The 16,143-nt window shown below is 45.8% G+C and overlaps 1 protein-coding gene across 2 annotated transcripts in view; it reads left to right on the forward strand.

Annotated features, from left to right (window-relative positions):
* Positions 1 to 267: 267 nt before the first annotated feature.
* Positions 268 to 16,143, forward strand: part of ATXN10 (ataxin 10) — a 146,150-nt gene continuing 130,274 nt past the window's right edge. For both annotated transcript variants that reach the window (XM_031673669.2, XM_072973693.1), the window contains exon 1: positions 268 to 615. In XM_031673669.2, coding sequence (XP_031529529.1) covers positions 500 to 615 — 116 coding nt within the window. In that variant the 5' untranslated portion in view covers positions 268 to 499. The remainder of the gene's footprint in view (positions 616 to 16,143) is intronic.

Consider the following 16,143-nt stretch of genomic DNA (forward strand, 5'->3'; position numbering starts at 1 on the left):
CCCTGTCCCCCAAACACCCTCCCGTCGAGACACCCTCTGCCCGCATCTCCCCTCTTAGGATGAACCTGCCCCCCAAACCCACTGCCGTCGAGACCCCCTGCCCGCATCTCGCCCCTCAGGGTGAACCTGTCCCCCAAACCCCCTGCCGACTTCTCCTCTGGGATCCCACACCCTCCTGGCGTCCCCGCCCCCTCACACACAACTTCCGCCCGCGCCCCCTCCTCTCAGGCCGAACTTCCGGCCGGCGCCCCCTCCCTGCAGGCGGGACTTCCGCCCGCGCCCCCTCCCCTCGCCGCGCCGTCGCGTCCTCCGGCCCGAGGCCCTCCCGGCCGCGTGCCCTCGCGCCCTCCCGCCCCGGCCGCGGCTGCAGTGGCACTGAGGCGGCGGCGGCGGCGGCGTCCGGAGGCTGCGGGCGCCCCTCCCCCTCCTGCTTTCCCTGCTGCTGCTCCTCCTCCTGCTCCTCGTCGTCGCCCGCTCGGCCCGAGCTGCGAGCGGCAAGATGGCCGCGCCCAGGCCGCCGCCCGCCAGGCTGTCCGGCGTCATGGTGCCCGCGCCCATCCAGGACCTGGAGGCTCTGCGCGCGCTGACGGCGCTCTTCAAAGAGCAGCGGAATCGGTAACGGCCCGGGCGGCGCGAGCGTCGGGGGCGGCCCGGCTGCGGGAGCGGTGCGGGGAAGGGGGCGCCCGGCGCGGCCCGGCGGTGCAGAGGCCCGCCCCCTCCTCCCGGATGGCCGCGGGGTGGAGGCCTCCGCGCGCCGCCCGGGGGGGCCCCGGGCCGCCGATGCCAGGCCCACGTCCTCCCGCGCGGGTCCCCGAGGCGCCCTGGGGGTTGACACCTGCTCCCTGCTCGCTAGTACAGTTGTGAAGTCGGGCGCGGGAAGGGGACGGATACATGGGAGCTTTCCGCCACGTTATGCGTGTTTTGTTAGCTGAGCACGCGTTGATGGCGCACCTGTAACGTGCAGGGTCCTCTCGGAGGCCCTGGCTGGGAGCCGACTGACAGGCCCCAGAGTCAGATGGTGGGCGAGAGTGTGCTGGTGGGCGAGAGACACGCTACGGATGTGCAAGGTGGGACGTGGCGTGAACACCATTTCCCATCTGTGAGACTAAGATTGGCACTCCATTCTGCCTGACTGTCAGCCCAGGCTTTGCCATTTCCAGTGGTGGCAGCGCCACTTCAATCCTGATTCTGCCGCTGAAGGGCCAGATAGCCATTGTAAAAGGTACCCAGGAGCCTGACGGACCTGGACTTGGTTCCTGGCTTTACAAGCTGTGCCTTATTGTGCAGTTTCTCCAAGCCTTAGATTTCTTGCCTGAAAATGGGAGTATAATACATAATTTTATTGCTGAATTGTACAGAGGAATAAATGAAATAAAGCATCTGAAAATTTAAAGTATGTGACAATCTCAGTCAATGCTTGTTTGATTTTGTCCTAGTCTTCTCTGGGCCTCAGTTTCCACGTCTATTTAATAGGAAAAATGTTGGACAGTACCTTCCTGGTGAGATTATTTGTAAGGATTAAATGAGATAATGTGTATTAAATGCTTGATGGATACCTGATACATAGTACTAAATAAATATTAGCTGATACTGTTATTATTTAATACATTTGTGGGTGATCTCCCATGTGCCAGGTTTTGTGCCAGGCGATGCAGCTGAAAAATGAAAAGTCCTTTCCTGGGAAGCCCTATTCTGGGGAGACAGCAGATGATTATACAGTCATGGGAAATTGCACAAAGAGCAGAGGGAGCATAGAAGAAAGGGAGTTGGTCCAGATGGTCCATAGAGGGACCTTTTGGTCTGAGCATTTCTGCCTCCTATCACAATAGGAAGCACTGAGCTGTTGAAAGTGCTAAGAGCCCAGGGCCCTGCTCTTTGGGCTTTTGGGGAGATATGTTAATTGATATGATACCCCTGGGAGGTGTATTGATTGAGTTAATGCTTTGGCATGTCTTTACCATGGTGGACTCTTCCTTTAGTCAGAGATCAGTCATCAGCCTTTACTGAACATCTGCTCTGAAACAGGTTCTTTGTAGGGGCTGAAGGTGCAAAGATAAGTGTGACATCCCTTTTTTTAAGCATGTTAGCGTAATTGCCGTGTAAACGAATTGTAACAGGGGTCCAGTCTAGAAGAGTTAGTGGCACAAGGGAGCTTGTGGATCTGATGTATAGATTGGTGGGCCAGGAAGGGCCATTGGGTTACTTTGGCTGCATGGCCTACAGGTGAGAGGGCTAATTAGAAAGAACAATATATGCAAAGGGACTGTATGCTGACTTTGGGGATTCACTAGTGTCCCTCAGAGGGGTCTCATGGGGTTTGGACCAGAGTCCAGCTGCTCTGAGAGGATCCATTCAGTGCAGATGGACCTGGAGGGAAGGGAAGATGGGCCAAGGTGCCAGGAGCTGGGTGGGACAGAAAGTGAAGCAAAATGCAGCCTCAGGGTAGCAAATAGAAAGACACCAGACAAAGCAAAAGTAAGTAAGTGATGGAACAAAAGGATTCTTCTCTGCTTGAGTGTGGGCTGAACTTAGTGGCTTGCTTTTAAATAATAGGCTTGGGGGAAGTGACATTGTGACTTCTGAGATGTAAAAGGCACTGCAGCTCCCTCTTTGCTTTCCTCTTGGATCACTCGCTCCAACAGAGCCAGCTGCCATGTCATGGGGGCACTCAGGCACCCACGTAGAGAAATCTGCATGCTGAGGGATTGAGGCCTCCTGCCAGTGGTCATGTGATGCACCGCCCTGGAAGCAGATCCTCTCAGTCCCCGTCCACTTCAGCTGTGTCCCCCTCGTGAGCGACCCTGAGCCAGAACCACTCCACTCAGATTCCTGACCCTCTGGCCTGTGTGAGACCACACATGTGATTGTTTTAAAGTACTACGTTTGGGGGTAGTTTGTTATATAGCAATAGATCATTACTATATCAATCTAAAATTTTCTTCCTTTCGATTAAACTCATATTATAGAATGTAATGGGAAATAGTGTCTTAACTGCTAAAATCCATAAAAATTAATTATGGTCAGAAAATATCAGTATTAAGATACTGTGAGCTATTTCTTCTCTGTGGAAGGTAATTCTTTTTCTTAATAGTTTTAAATTTGTCTTATACCTTTTGTTTAATACACATCTGCATTTTTTCTCAAGTTTTTAAAAATTATTTTAATTCTTAAATTTTAATTTTTTCATAATAATTTTAAATTTGTTTAATATCATTTGTTTAATATACATATCTCCATTTATTTAACAAACAATTTTTCTTGCTGTGCTGTGAGTCTTTACAAGTCCTGTTAAATTCATTCTGGAGGAAAGTAAGATATAAATACACTAAAAATTCTGTTTTCACCCTTTTCCTGGAGGCTTTATTTTCCAGTCCTTTAGCTATCCTTAGGATATTTCTACATCATTTTTGCTAATGATGTACCCAGACCCCCCCTATTGAAGTGTAGAGCCAGGTGAGATTGGTTGTCATACTGTGTACCTCCAGTGTCCGTGTAACCAGTCGCTTCATGTGGCTGTTTAAATTAATTAGCAATAAGTAAAATTAATAATTACATTTCTTCCTTGGACCAGCCACATTTTAACTACTCTGTAGCCACATGTGGCTAGTGGTTACCTTACTGGACCATGCAGATACAGAGTATTTCCATCATTACCAAAAGTTCTTTTGACTAATGCTACTCTATAATTTATTTTTTTGTGTAGGAAGATTATGTTCTGGTTCTTGAGTATTTGAGAAAGAATAGTAACATTTGGATGCTACTTTCTGTAAATTCTTTTCACACTTAAACTGATACCTCATTGCTCTTCCGTCAGATAAGCTCCTTGAGTAAAGTGAGTGCATCACACTCCCTGTATCCCTAGCACCGCAGTCAGTCTGATAATTGAAGATGTTTAACAAATTCTTGTGGAATTGCAGCTATTTGCATAACTTACTACTCAGCGGCGCGTGCTTGGTCTTTTTCTTCCATACTCATGTAGATAATAACTTTTTAAAAGAGTCTGTCAGCGTGGCTTCTTTTTTCTCTTTAATCTGTCTTTAGTCAAAGGTATTTTTCTGATTACTTTCTTCCAGGCTCTGTGTTCCTGTGTAATAGTGCAGATACTTCCCTCCATACTTCTGAACCCCTTTATATCCTATAAGCTCTATTGTCCTTTTTTTTTTTTTAAGAAAGCACGTTCTAACATACTATGTAATCATTGAGTGGTGTCTTATTTATTCTGTGCCTCCTTCCAGAATGGAAGGCCCATGAGGACAGAGATGGTTAGCTTTTTTACAATTACCTGTTAGGATAATACTTCTTGAACTGGATGTCTTTGAACAATTTGGGAAATTGTCAGCCAGTATTTCTTCAAATACGGCTTCTCTCCCATTCTTTCCCTTCTTTCAGGGACTCCAATTACACATATGTTAAACCTTCCACTATGTTTTACATGTTTCATAGCCTCCTTTCTGTATTTCCCATTCTGTCTGAGCTTCTGTTTGAAAATTTTCTGCTAATCGCCCTTCTAGTTCCCTTCTCTTTTCTACTTTGTCTAATCTGCTGTCATCTATTGTGTTCTTAGTTTCTGTTATATTTTTGAGTTATTGTAGAATTTATTTATGTTTTTAATGAATTACTCTGTTGAAAGTTCATTTTGTTATTTACCTTAAGCACATGAATTATTGTCATTTTAGAGAAAGTGCCTGATAAATATGTATTGCCAGTTTTTGTCTTCTTGTGTTCAGTCATTTGGTCCTGTCTTTTATTGCATGCTGAGTGTTGTGTGAGGAATGTTAAGGCCATTTCCAGATATCTTCCCTTTGCAAAATATTTGCAAACTCTAAACCAAGATCAGTTTAAAACTTATTTCTTAAAATGAGGTATCACCTCACACCGGTCAGAATGGCCATAATTCAAAAGTCCAGAAAGGATAAATGCTGGAGAGGATGTGGAGAAAAGGGAACCCTCCTACACTGTTGGTGAGAATGTAGTTTGGTACAGCCATTGTGGAAACAGTATGGAGATTCTTCAAAAGACTAAAAATAGACTTACCATATGATCTGGCAAACCCGCTCCTGGGCATATGTCCAGAGGGAACCTTAATTCAAAAAGACACCTGCACCCCAGTGTTCACAGCAGCACTGTTAACAATAGCCAAGACGTGGAAACAACCTAAATGTCCATCGACAGATGACTGGATAAAGAAAATGTGGTATAGTTATATAATGGAATACTACTCAGCCATGAAAATAATAAAATAATGCCATTTGCATCAACATTGATGGCCCTGGAGAATGTCATTCTAAGTCTAAGTAAGCCAGAAAGAAAAAGAAAGACACCGTATGCTATCACTCATATGTGGAATCTGAAAAAAGACAAATGAACTTATTTATAAAACAGAAACAGACTCACAGATACAGAAAACAAACCTGTGGTTACCAGGAGGGAAGAGGGTGGGAAGGAATAAATTGGGAGTTTGAGATTTGCAGACACTGGTATATATAAAATAGATAAACTACAAGTTTAGACTGTGTAGCGCAGGGAAATAAATATATTTGATATCTTATAGTATTGGTGAAAAAGAATATGAAAGTGAACATACGTATATTTATGTATGACTGAAGCATTGTGCTGTACACCAGAAATTGACACAATGTTGTAAACTGACTACTTCAATAAAAAAAAACCTATTTCTTTCAACAGATGGTGGTATAACAACTTGGTATCTAATTAGAATAAAATGAACTTCGACCCACACCTTGTACCATTCACAAAAAATACTTCAACACGGATTGTAGACCTAGGCATAAAAGCTGAAACTATACAAGGTTTGTAATATGGCTGAATATCTTTGTGATTTTGAGTATGGGCAAACGTTTCTTATCCAGGACACAGATAACACTAACCATGCAAGAAAAAAATTGATTATCAGATTAGACTTTATCAAATTAAAAAACTTTTCATCAGAAGACATCATTAAGAAAATGAAAAAGGCAGGCCATAGACTGAAAGTATTTCAGTACATGTATCTGACCAAGGATTTGCTTAGAACATATAAAGTGCTCCTGCAACTCAATAGTAAAAAGATAACCGGGTTAAAAAATTGGACAGAAAACTTCTGTGCTTACAAAGGAAGATGCATAAATGGCCACCAGACACACCAAACATGATAAAGTACTCAACATCTTTAATCATTAAGAAAATGCAAATTAAAACAAGATACCACTGTATGCTCTTAGGATGGCTATTACCAAAAAACTAAAAATAAAAGGAAGTAAGTGTTGGTGAGGATGTGAAGAAATTGGAACCCTTGTATATTGCTGGTGGGGTGTGAAATGGCTCAGTTGCTATGGAAAACAGTTTGGTGGCACCTAAAAAAGCTGAACATAGAATATGACCTAGCAGTTCCATTCTTAGGTATGTACCCGAGAGATTGAAAGCAGGGACTCAGATACTTGGGTGCCACTGTTCACTATAGCATTATTCACATTAGCCAGAAGATGGGAACAGCCCTGATGTCCATCAACAGACAATGGGTAAACAAAAGTGGTAAGGACATACAGTGGAATATTGTTTAGCCGTAAAAGGAATGAAGTAACTGATACACGCAACACTGGGTGAACCTTGAAAACACGCTAAGTGAGAGAAACCAGATGTAAAAGGACAAATACCGTATGATTCCATTTATATGAAGTACTTTGAATAGGCAGATTCATAGAAAAGGAAAGATTAGCGGTTACCAGGGATGGGGGGGGGAGGAGTTGTTCAGTGGTTACAGAGTTTCTGTTTGGGGGATTAAAAAGCTTTTGGAATTAGTAGTGAATGGTGGTTGTACAACATTGTGAATGTAATTAAAGCCCCTGAATTCTACACTTAAAAATGGTGAATTTTGTTACATACATATTTTACCACTGTTAACACGTTGATTGCCCACTGTGGGTTGGTTACCTCTGAGGAAACACAGCTGTCACCCACACTTGGGTGATGAGGTGATCAACGTGTTAAAATGTAATATACCAAAATCCATCGAATTATATAGTTTAAATGAGTAGTATGCTAATTACATCTCAATAAAGCTGTGATAAACAAGCAAAAGCATAATGACAAACCTCTGGATACTCGTTAGAACGGCTAGGATTAGAACGACTCACAGCACCAAATCTTGGCGAAGGTGTGGTGCAACTGCTAGCTCTGGTACTTTGCTGGTGGGAGTGTCAGTGGTGCAGCTGCTTTGGGAAACATTTTGGTAGTTTTTCTGTAAAGTAAATGTACCCCTGCCTGTGACCCTCAGTATTTACCCTAGGACGTACGTCCACAAAAGACTTATAAAAGAGTTGATAACAGCCAGACACTAGAAACAGCTCAGATGCTCAGATGTCCACCAGTGGGAGAATGGCTAAAACTGCCTGGTAACTGAAGTGCGTGACCCACCAGTGTACAAGACAGTGTGGACAGATATTGAAGCATATTGAACGAAATCAGCCAGACAAAGAGTACATACAGTATGATTCCATGGGGCTCTGCAGCGGGCAGAGCTGGTCAGCGGTGATGCAGACATGAGCGGTGGTTGTCAGAGGAGGCTGGGGTTGCCTGGAAAGGAGTATGAGGGAATTTGCTGGAGTAAAGGAAACATGCTCTGTCTAGACGGGAATAATGGTTGCCTGGATTTGACACAATCCGTTCAGCATTTATGATCAGCATATTTCACTGTAGGCAAATTATATCTTAGTTTTCTGTGTGTAAATTATTATCCTTCTTGCCACCCCCGGAAGACCTTGAGCTAAATCTCAGCCAGCATGATTGGAGGACTTGGTGGAAATGTCACTAGTCTTTTCTGTCACTAATTGAGAGTTACCACTGGTGAAGCAATGGTTTAGTTGTAAAAGAATTGGACATCTCGTGTTCTTAGTATACTCAGAGCTAACTGGGTTTTGTTCCACATTTTCACCCGTGCCAGACAGTGCTCTCTGTGTTTCCAGAGCCTGAGATGAGCTGAGGTGATGGGCGAATGAATGAAATGCTTGAAACCAAATCTAGAAAACAGGAGAAGTAATCGTGGAAGGATGAGGGAAGGAAATGTGGCACTGGACGCTTCAGCCTGTTGTCCCCCGAGAATTGCAGTGTGAGGGGTCTGGGATCTTGCGTTGCAGGGACAGTCATATATCTTACGTCTAACTAGCTTGGGACCTGAGCTCTCTCCTGGGGGGTGGGGTTGACCTTTGCTTTTTGTGACCTCTGAATAACACAGGGCCCTGTGGGGCTTTTATGCAGTGACTGAGTTTTTTTAAAAAAATGTGAGTTTTGGGAGCTCTTCCCCTCACCCCTGAAAGTGCCAGTGTGAAATATTGATACCTTTTTTGGACTCAGTGGATTTCAGGGGGAAAAGGCTTAGGTCTAGTTTCAAATCCAAGTACTGCAACTTACTAGCTGCCTGAACTGGCAAATATTTTCAACTTCTCTGAGCCTCAGTTTTCTCCTTGGTAGAATGGGTGTTACAATAATGTCTACCTTGTAGGGTTGATGTAGGTATTAGGGTGAGCTGTTAGTAGAGAGTCCAGAATGGTGCTCAGCAGACAGCAGGATTACTGTTGCAGGCTCTGGTCAGAATCAGGAGAGGAACGGCCTCGCCTGGAGTGTCGGTGCAGTAAGCTCGGTCCCCAGAGCTGCAGCCTGTCCTGGGTCTGTAAGTGGCAGTGGTCCTCTCCCTGCCCCCCCGCCAGTCTGGATGTCCTTGCTTTCCCCCGGCGTGGAGCGCGCCTCTGATGCTGGAGGTCCGAGCCCTTGGTTGCCTTCCTCTTGTCGGCCTGTAGTTGCTGCAGTTGCCTGTTTCTGGTTATCCTTAGACACAGAGGTACCAAGAGACCTCCCATCAAATCCCCCAGTGCCAGTGATGTAGTAACTCCTCCTTTGCCTGCTGAGTCACTGGCTTGAGCATCTCCAGGTTCTCTTTCTGTAGATCTAGTTTAAGGTGCACGAGGTCCCTTTCTGTGCTCCCTGATGGAAGTGCCCTTTGCTTGGACCTGGGGCTGAGTCCAGCACAGTCCAGGGTTGTGGGGTTGGGACTGGGAGTGGGAGGAAAGGGGCCAGTTTTTCTGAGGGTTGGATTTTTCGCTTTGAAGTTTTAGTTTGCTGACTCACCTTGAGAGATTTGTTATATTTTCCCCCTTTCTGGGCTCTCCTTTCCCTGTATAAGGATGTTGTGCTTTCTTCCACGTATTTCCCCAGTGACCCTAACCTAAAGTCAGATCTTCTGTTGATGATTTATATCAGAGTGCCACTGGGGATATTGGGTTTCTGCCTGGTCACCCAGCCGGCCAGCATCTTGGACCAGATCCTGTGTGTGAAGCTCTCTCGGCTTCCTCCTGACGTCGGAGGCACACAGCTGTGCGTCGAGCCGATGCCTAGGGCTGCACTGAGCACAGCGCTCTTCCTCTTTCTTCAGATGCGGAGGAGTCCTGTCCTAGCTCTGAGTGTGACATGGTGGCTGCTTCTGGTCCCCGTCATCCTGCTGGAGCTGAACTGCAGACAGCCTCTAGCCATTCTGAACCGGTCCACTCTGGTTTTAGACCTGATTTAGCCAAGTATTTCCAGTCAGTTTTCAGTGTGTGGAGGTACTCACCTTGTTTTAAAATTGGGCTGTATAATTTAAAAAAATGAACATGTGGTTACCTTGTTTGGAATGGAGGGGAGAGTCTGAAGTGTGAGCGCCTCCCTTGCCGCACTTTGCACAATGAAACAGGCTTTTATACATCTTTATCCCCACTTGATTGTGGCTGTGTTGAGGGCAGGGACTGTCTTCTTTATGGTGTCTTCTAGTACAGTGCTTGGTCCATTTTGGGTGCTTAATACATATTGAACTGAACAGAACAATGAAGAGCCAATGGCTGTAATGAAAAAAATCACTCTTAGTCCTGCAGAGAGCCAGTCAGTAACAGTTGCTGTAATTACTCAAAAGCTATTAATTTGGTGTACCCTGTGAGCCATTCATTTCATCACTTCATGTTTGCCGTGTGCCACGCGCTGTGTTTAGTGGTGCAGCTTTAGCTGGTACAGTATGAGTGACTGTTTTTAGCTCACTTTGGGCCACCGAAGGAGGAATAGCTCACGTGCTGTAATATTAAATTTATAACTTCATTCCTTTGCCCATGCACACACTCCTGGTTTCCTCTTGTTTGAATTACTGTTTCATCTCCTACTGAAAACCTTTCTTGACCCAGATGCTTCTGCCCTGAGGTCCCCTTCGCATGCAGTACTTCCCTCTCTCAGAGAACTTCACTTAATCACCTGCCAGTCCCACAAGGATGAGAGCAACCTGAGGGCAGGATTCTTATCTACCTCTAGGTTCTCAGTACCTGCTTTAAGTCCTAGCACATCATGTGCACTTGATGATGTTTTTATTATTTCCTTAAATATTTAATTTTCTGGAGTCATTAGATACAAAGTGAGAGCATAGAGGAAAGACTCTAGTAAGAGAGAAAAAATTGTCAGATACGACAGATGGTTATGATATCAAGAGATAAAAAATGTCTTGGTATTCCTAATTGCTTACATTAATTTGTTGACTAACTTTCATAAAGGGAGTAGACTGAGCCTTTCAGAGGTCAACATGGTGCAGAACTCAAAAATAAACCCGCCGTCTGTATGTACACACACTCACGCAGGTTTCCCCCAAACATTACTGAGCCTCCGGCCAGCAAGTCTTTGGCTGCGCCAGAAACAAAAACAAAAAATGAAACAAAACAAAAAAACCCCCAAAACCCACACGAGTCGTCGGCTTAGCTAAGGATGCCATATGCTATCTTGACTCAAGCATGATTCAGATCAGCTTTGTTGAGAGAGAACGTCAATTACGCTGCACTATAAAAAGGACTGTGCAGAGTGGTGACAGCGCCTTTATTTTTACCTGTGCCATGAGCTGGAATACCGCCTGGAGCTGTCTGGTAAGGTGTTCTGACTCAACTTCAAAACACAGATGTGGTCAGTGAGAGCCACCCCTCACCTTCAATTATCTTAAATGGACAAAGTAGACAGGAAAAAGTTTGAGCCAGCAAATCAAAATAAATAAGATTAGAATTGTGACCACCGGTGCCCTCAGAGGAGAGTTTCTCAGCTCTTTCATTCTTACAGTCTTTTGTAGTGGTCCCCGGGCCCAAGGGTGTGGCCACTGGGCTGTGGGCAAGGACACTCATTCAAAGGCAAAGGAACCCTGGGACTAACTCTAGGTTGAGTCAACCTCTCTGATGGCCCCAGGCCTAGAGAAGTCACATCAGAGTTAAGAGGGCGATTTGTACGCATGTGATGCACTCATTATGGCCACTGAGGGGTTACTGTCATATATATGTGTGTGTATATATGTTCCTGAGAAGAATGCTGGGCACGTAATAAGCACAACTTAAGTGTTAGTGGCTATCATCCTCGCTGAGAATATTATAAAACTTTATCAGAAGACATTAGAGAAAACACCAATGTTTATACCATTACATGAATGGAAACCTCAGTGACAGAGACGTCACTTCTCCCCAGGCTGACCTGTGGTTTCAGTGCCATTCACAGTCACGTCTCGACAGGGTGGCTGCTAGACGTTCACAAGCTGATATTTTTACTTTGTATGGGAGACTCCTCAGTTTTCTGCTATTCTCTGACTCCCTTCAGGCTTTGTATGAATCCTTTTCTGACACGTCATCTTTTTTTTTTAACTTTTTTTTATTGATTTATAATCATTTTACAATGTTGTGTCAAATTCCAGTGTTCAGCATAATTTTTCAGTCATACATGGACATATACACACTCATTGTCACATTTTTTCTCTGTGAGCTACCATAACATTTTGTGTATATTTCCCTGTGCTATGCAGTATAATCTTGTTTATCTATTCTACAATTTTTAAAATCCCAGTCTATCCCTTCCCACCCTCCGCCCCCCTAGCAACCACAAATCTGTATTCTCTGTCTATGAGTCTATTTCTGTCCTGTATTTACGCTTTGTTTGTGTTTGTTTGTTTTTGTTTTTTAGATTCCACATATAAGCGATCTCATATGGTATTTTTCTTTCTCTTTCTGGCTTCACTTAGAACAGCCTAAATGTCCATCATCAGGTTCCTGGATAAAGAAGATGTGGTATATTTATACAGTGGAATACTACTCAGCCATAAAAACTGACAACATAATGCCATTTGCAGCAACATGGATGCTCTTGGAGAATGTCATTCTAAGTGAAATGTCATTCTAAATGACACATCATCTTTTAAAACCCTTCCTCTGTGCCCTCAGTGAAATTTCCCATGTCCTCGGCCTCTGAACAGTCCATCCATCATCTTGATCTTGGTGAAACATGGCTCACTTCTGAGGACAGACCTTTCCCAGAAGGTCTTCAGGGTGGGGGGCTGTCTTCTCCTGTGTGCAGTGGGCTGCTGGGCTTGGAGGCGTGTAGGTGTGACGGTGCCTGTCGTTGCTGCTCTTGCAGCGTTTCCTCCCCGAGCCCTCCAGCGTCTCCTCTCTCACCATCAGAGTATGCGCGGGTATAATTTCTTTTGCTGTTAAATGCTCTGTGGTCACCGTACCTGCTCCTTAAAGAGCTTAGCTCTAGTTCACTGTTAGCTCCGCATTACTTCTCCTGTCTTAGTCTTGGGTACTTTAGTGTTACATAGATTATCCTGTCATCACCGCGGCCTTTTGTTTCTGTGCTCCGGGCCTTGTGAACTCCAGCTGCGCTCCCTCCACAGCCCAGCCCTCCAGCCCCCCTCTGGCTGCCTGTCTTCTTGTGTCTCTGGGTCCCCTACTCCAGCGAGTCTTCAACCCCACCAGGACCTGCAGGTGCTGCTCCTGCTCCTTCCTGCCTCTTCACTGCCCGGCTTGTTCCTCACGTTCACGTTTCCCTTCTGAAATGCAGTGCAGACCTAGGGATGAGTAATGAAGCATCTCCTCGCGTGCATCCTGAGTTCCCTGGCCTCTTCTCTCAACTTTGCTGTTCTTTCCTGGTAAAGCTCCCTCTCCAGTCAAAGCCACCTTGCTGTTCCCTTTGCATCTGCGCCTGAGTGCCTGGGCAAGGCTGGAGAGGACCTCACAGCCGTGCCGGCTGGGCTTCCGTGAGCCGACGGTCACTAGCCGTGGGCAGGTGTGTCGGCCTGCCTGGCCGTCCTCCTGTTCCCTAGTCCGTAATTCCCCGCTTCCCTCGTCACCTCTTCTGTGCCTTTTGCTCTCCCTGAGTCTCCATTGCCTCTCCCTCATCCTCGTTCTCAGCTTCCTATTTTTCTGAGAAAAATAGGGGCAACCAGGAGATAATTTCCAGGAACTCCCCTCACCCTCGCTGCCCACCTCCCTGTGTCTGCCTCCGCAATTTCCCTTCTGTTATAGGGGATGAAGAGTCTCACTCCGAATGCCAGCCCCTCTCAGGTCTGCACTAAATTCCACTCCCTTTTGCACACATTCCTATAGGATTATTCTCATCATTTTGTGGATCTGCTGTAATTAGCCCCCATCCTAGGAAAAATCTCTCCCCCATCCTCTTGGGTGGTGGGTTTTTTTTTTCCTGCTCCCATTTATAATAAAACTTCTCTAAGACGTTTTTATATTCACTACTACAGTTTTTTGTTTATCTTGAAGCCATTCCACGCTGTGAAATCCATTGGTCTTCTCCTTAAACCCTTCTCTTACGCGACCTCTCAGCTGTGTGGGATGTAGTCCGTCGCTTCTCTCTTGAAACGCTTTCTCCATCTGGCTTGTCGGACACCAGCCCTTCCTGCCTTCCCGGCTGTTCTCTCTCCCCAGGTCCCAGAGCTCGGGCCTCGGGCTGCTTCCCCCGCCCCGCGTGTCCTCCCCTGGTGGCTGCGCTCAGTCCTGTGGCTTCGCTCCTTAAGTTTGTGGTGTCGTTTTTCTTCAGCTGGACTTTTCTCCTTGTCCTCAGACTTGTGAGTTCACCTGCCTGCTCCACATTTCCGCTTGTATTTCTAAGAGGCACCTCTAGTTTAACAAATCTCGGACTGAGCTCCCGACTCCCCTGTCCTCCACATGTCTCTGCAGCAGTCTTCTCCGTTTCCGCAAATGGCAGATGCTCCTTTGTTGCTCAGCCATCCTTGACCCCCTGTCCGATCACCCTCAAAATGACTGGTCACCAGATCTTACTGGCTCCTCTTGAGAATGTATTCAGGATCTGACCCCTGCTCACCGTGTCTGCCGTGGCCACTCTTCCTCCGTGGTCCTGGTGTCTTTTCGTCCCCCTGCTATGATCAGCCCTTTACAGAATAGCCAGAGGGATGCTTTAAAAATGAAAGTCAGATGATGTCAGCCCCCTGCTCAGAAGCCTTCCTGCGTCACAGCAGGATGGAAGCCGAAGACCTTTCAGGGGCCGGGAGCCTGTGCCCTTTGGCTCTTCCAGTACCTCATCGGGCTGCTTCCACAAGCCCCTGTGACGTGCGGGGGGCCTCCCCCTGCCCTCCATCCAGGCTCTTCTCCCAGGAAGCTGTGTAGCTTGCTTCGTCACCAGCTTCAGTTCTATGCTCAAATACCACTTTTTAAATAAGGTTTTTGAGAAGGTTCTTCTTTTTTTTTAAATGGAGGTACTGGGGATTGAACCCAGGACATGCTAAACATGTCCTCTACCACTGAGCTATCCCCTCCCCACTTAATAAAGTCCATAAGAAGTTCTTATGTGCAGAATCTTTCTCTAACTAAGAATGTAAAGGCATTCTCCTTGTATTTTCTCCCAGAGCTTTGTAGTTTTGCCTAACATGTATTCCTAAATCCATCTGGGGCTACTTTTTTCGTAGGATTACAAGTGAGGCTCCAGTCCAGTTTTTCCCTGTACAGGTGGCAGGTGTTCCAGTGCCCCTCCAGAACAGGCCAGCCAACAGGCCGGCCGTCCCCCAGGACCTTCAGTTCCGGCGCCGCTGTTCAGGTTTCCCTGTGTGCGCAGCTCTCCTCCGGACACTGTCCACTTCTGTGCATTTCGCCTTCTTGTAGCTTCCTTTACTTGATATAATGGATTTGAGATTCTGTCTCTGTCCTAATGAGAGACAGATTCTGTCTGTGGTGAGGACACTGGGAAGGAGGGAAGCATGCGATTTTGGGGGGGGGTGGGGAGAGGACTTAGGTACTTGGAACCCTTGAAAGCCAGGGTCGCCAAACTATGATCCATGGGCCAAATCTGAGCCACCACCTTTTTATTTTTTAATGGCTTTTGAGTTAAGAATGATTTTTACATTTTAAATGGTGAGGGAAAATAAATAAAATTTCATGACACGAAAATTACATGCACTTTAAATTCGGTGTCTGTGAAAAGAGTGTCCCCAGGACACAGGTTGGCGGGTGGGTTGCGGTGTCGTCCGCGGCAGCAGCGGTGACACGTCGTGTCCGCAGAGCCTGAGCTGCTTACCCCCGGCCTTCACAGGAGAGGCTTCCCAGCCCTGCAGGATGGATCGGTCTTCGCTGCCAGGGACAGCTCCAGAGTCCTGCATGTGACAGATGAAGGGAAAAGAGCACCAAAGGAGAGTTTTGAGGGCTGCAAAGATAAATTTCAAACTTTTGCCCTAGGCTGTTTCTCGTAGGAGATAGAAATGTTTTTATTTTCTGTTTTCATTCACTCTAACCCAGTCAACTCAGTAAGCAGGGTTTATGGCTTTAAATAACAACCAGTGATTGTTATTTTAGTCTCTGAACCTGTGTGTGTTTTAATAGTTTTTTCTCAGTGACGGGGGTTAAACTACTCTAGACCACATATGGCAATTTTTAATTAAATCTAAGGTATTAGAATAAATCTTTTAACAAGTGTGGAAGTCTTAGTTGTAGGTTCCAGTGACGGGCAGCTAGTTTCCTTGTCAAGCAGGGGTCCCGCCTGGTGTGTTAACTGTCGGACGCATGTACAGGTAGTTCGTTAGACCCATCTAACCTGCTGCGTATAATCACCGGCAGTTTTCTTTAATTTTACTCAAACAGGATCAAACCTACAGATCTGTTCCAACTTGAAGGAAATGAAATTCTACCTTTTGTGTAACTCAAAGGCTCTTGTTTTGTTCTGTAATGTAACATTGCATTTATGTGTTGTCTGCAGGGTATGCATTCCTCTCTAAAAGGGATGTCTAGCGGTTGAATTTTAATTGTCCTTGTAAGTACCTTCTACCTCTGTGAATGAAGTAGCTAAGCTTTTTAAAGTCTTTGTGAATGTTTT

Source organism: Vicugna pacos, chromosome 12 (assembly GCF_048564905.1).
Source record: "Vicugna pacos chromosome 12, VicPac4, whole genome shotgun sequence".
Taxonomy (NCBI): Eukaryota; Metazoa; Chordata; class Mammalia; order Artiodactyla; family Camelidae; genus Vicugna; species Vicugna pacos.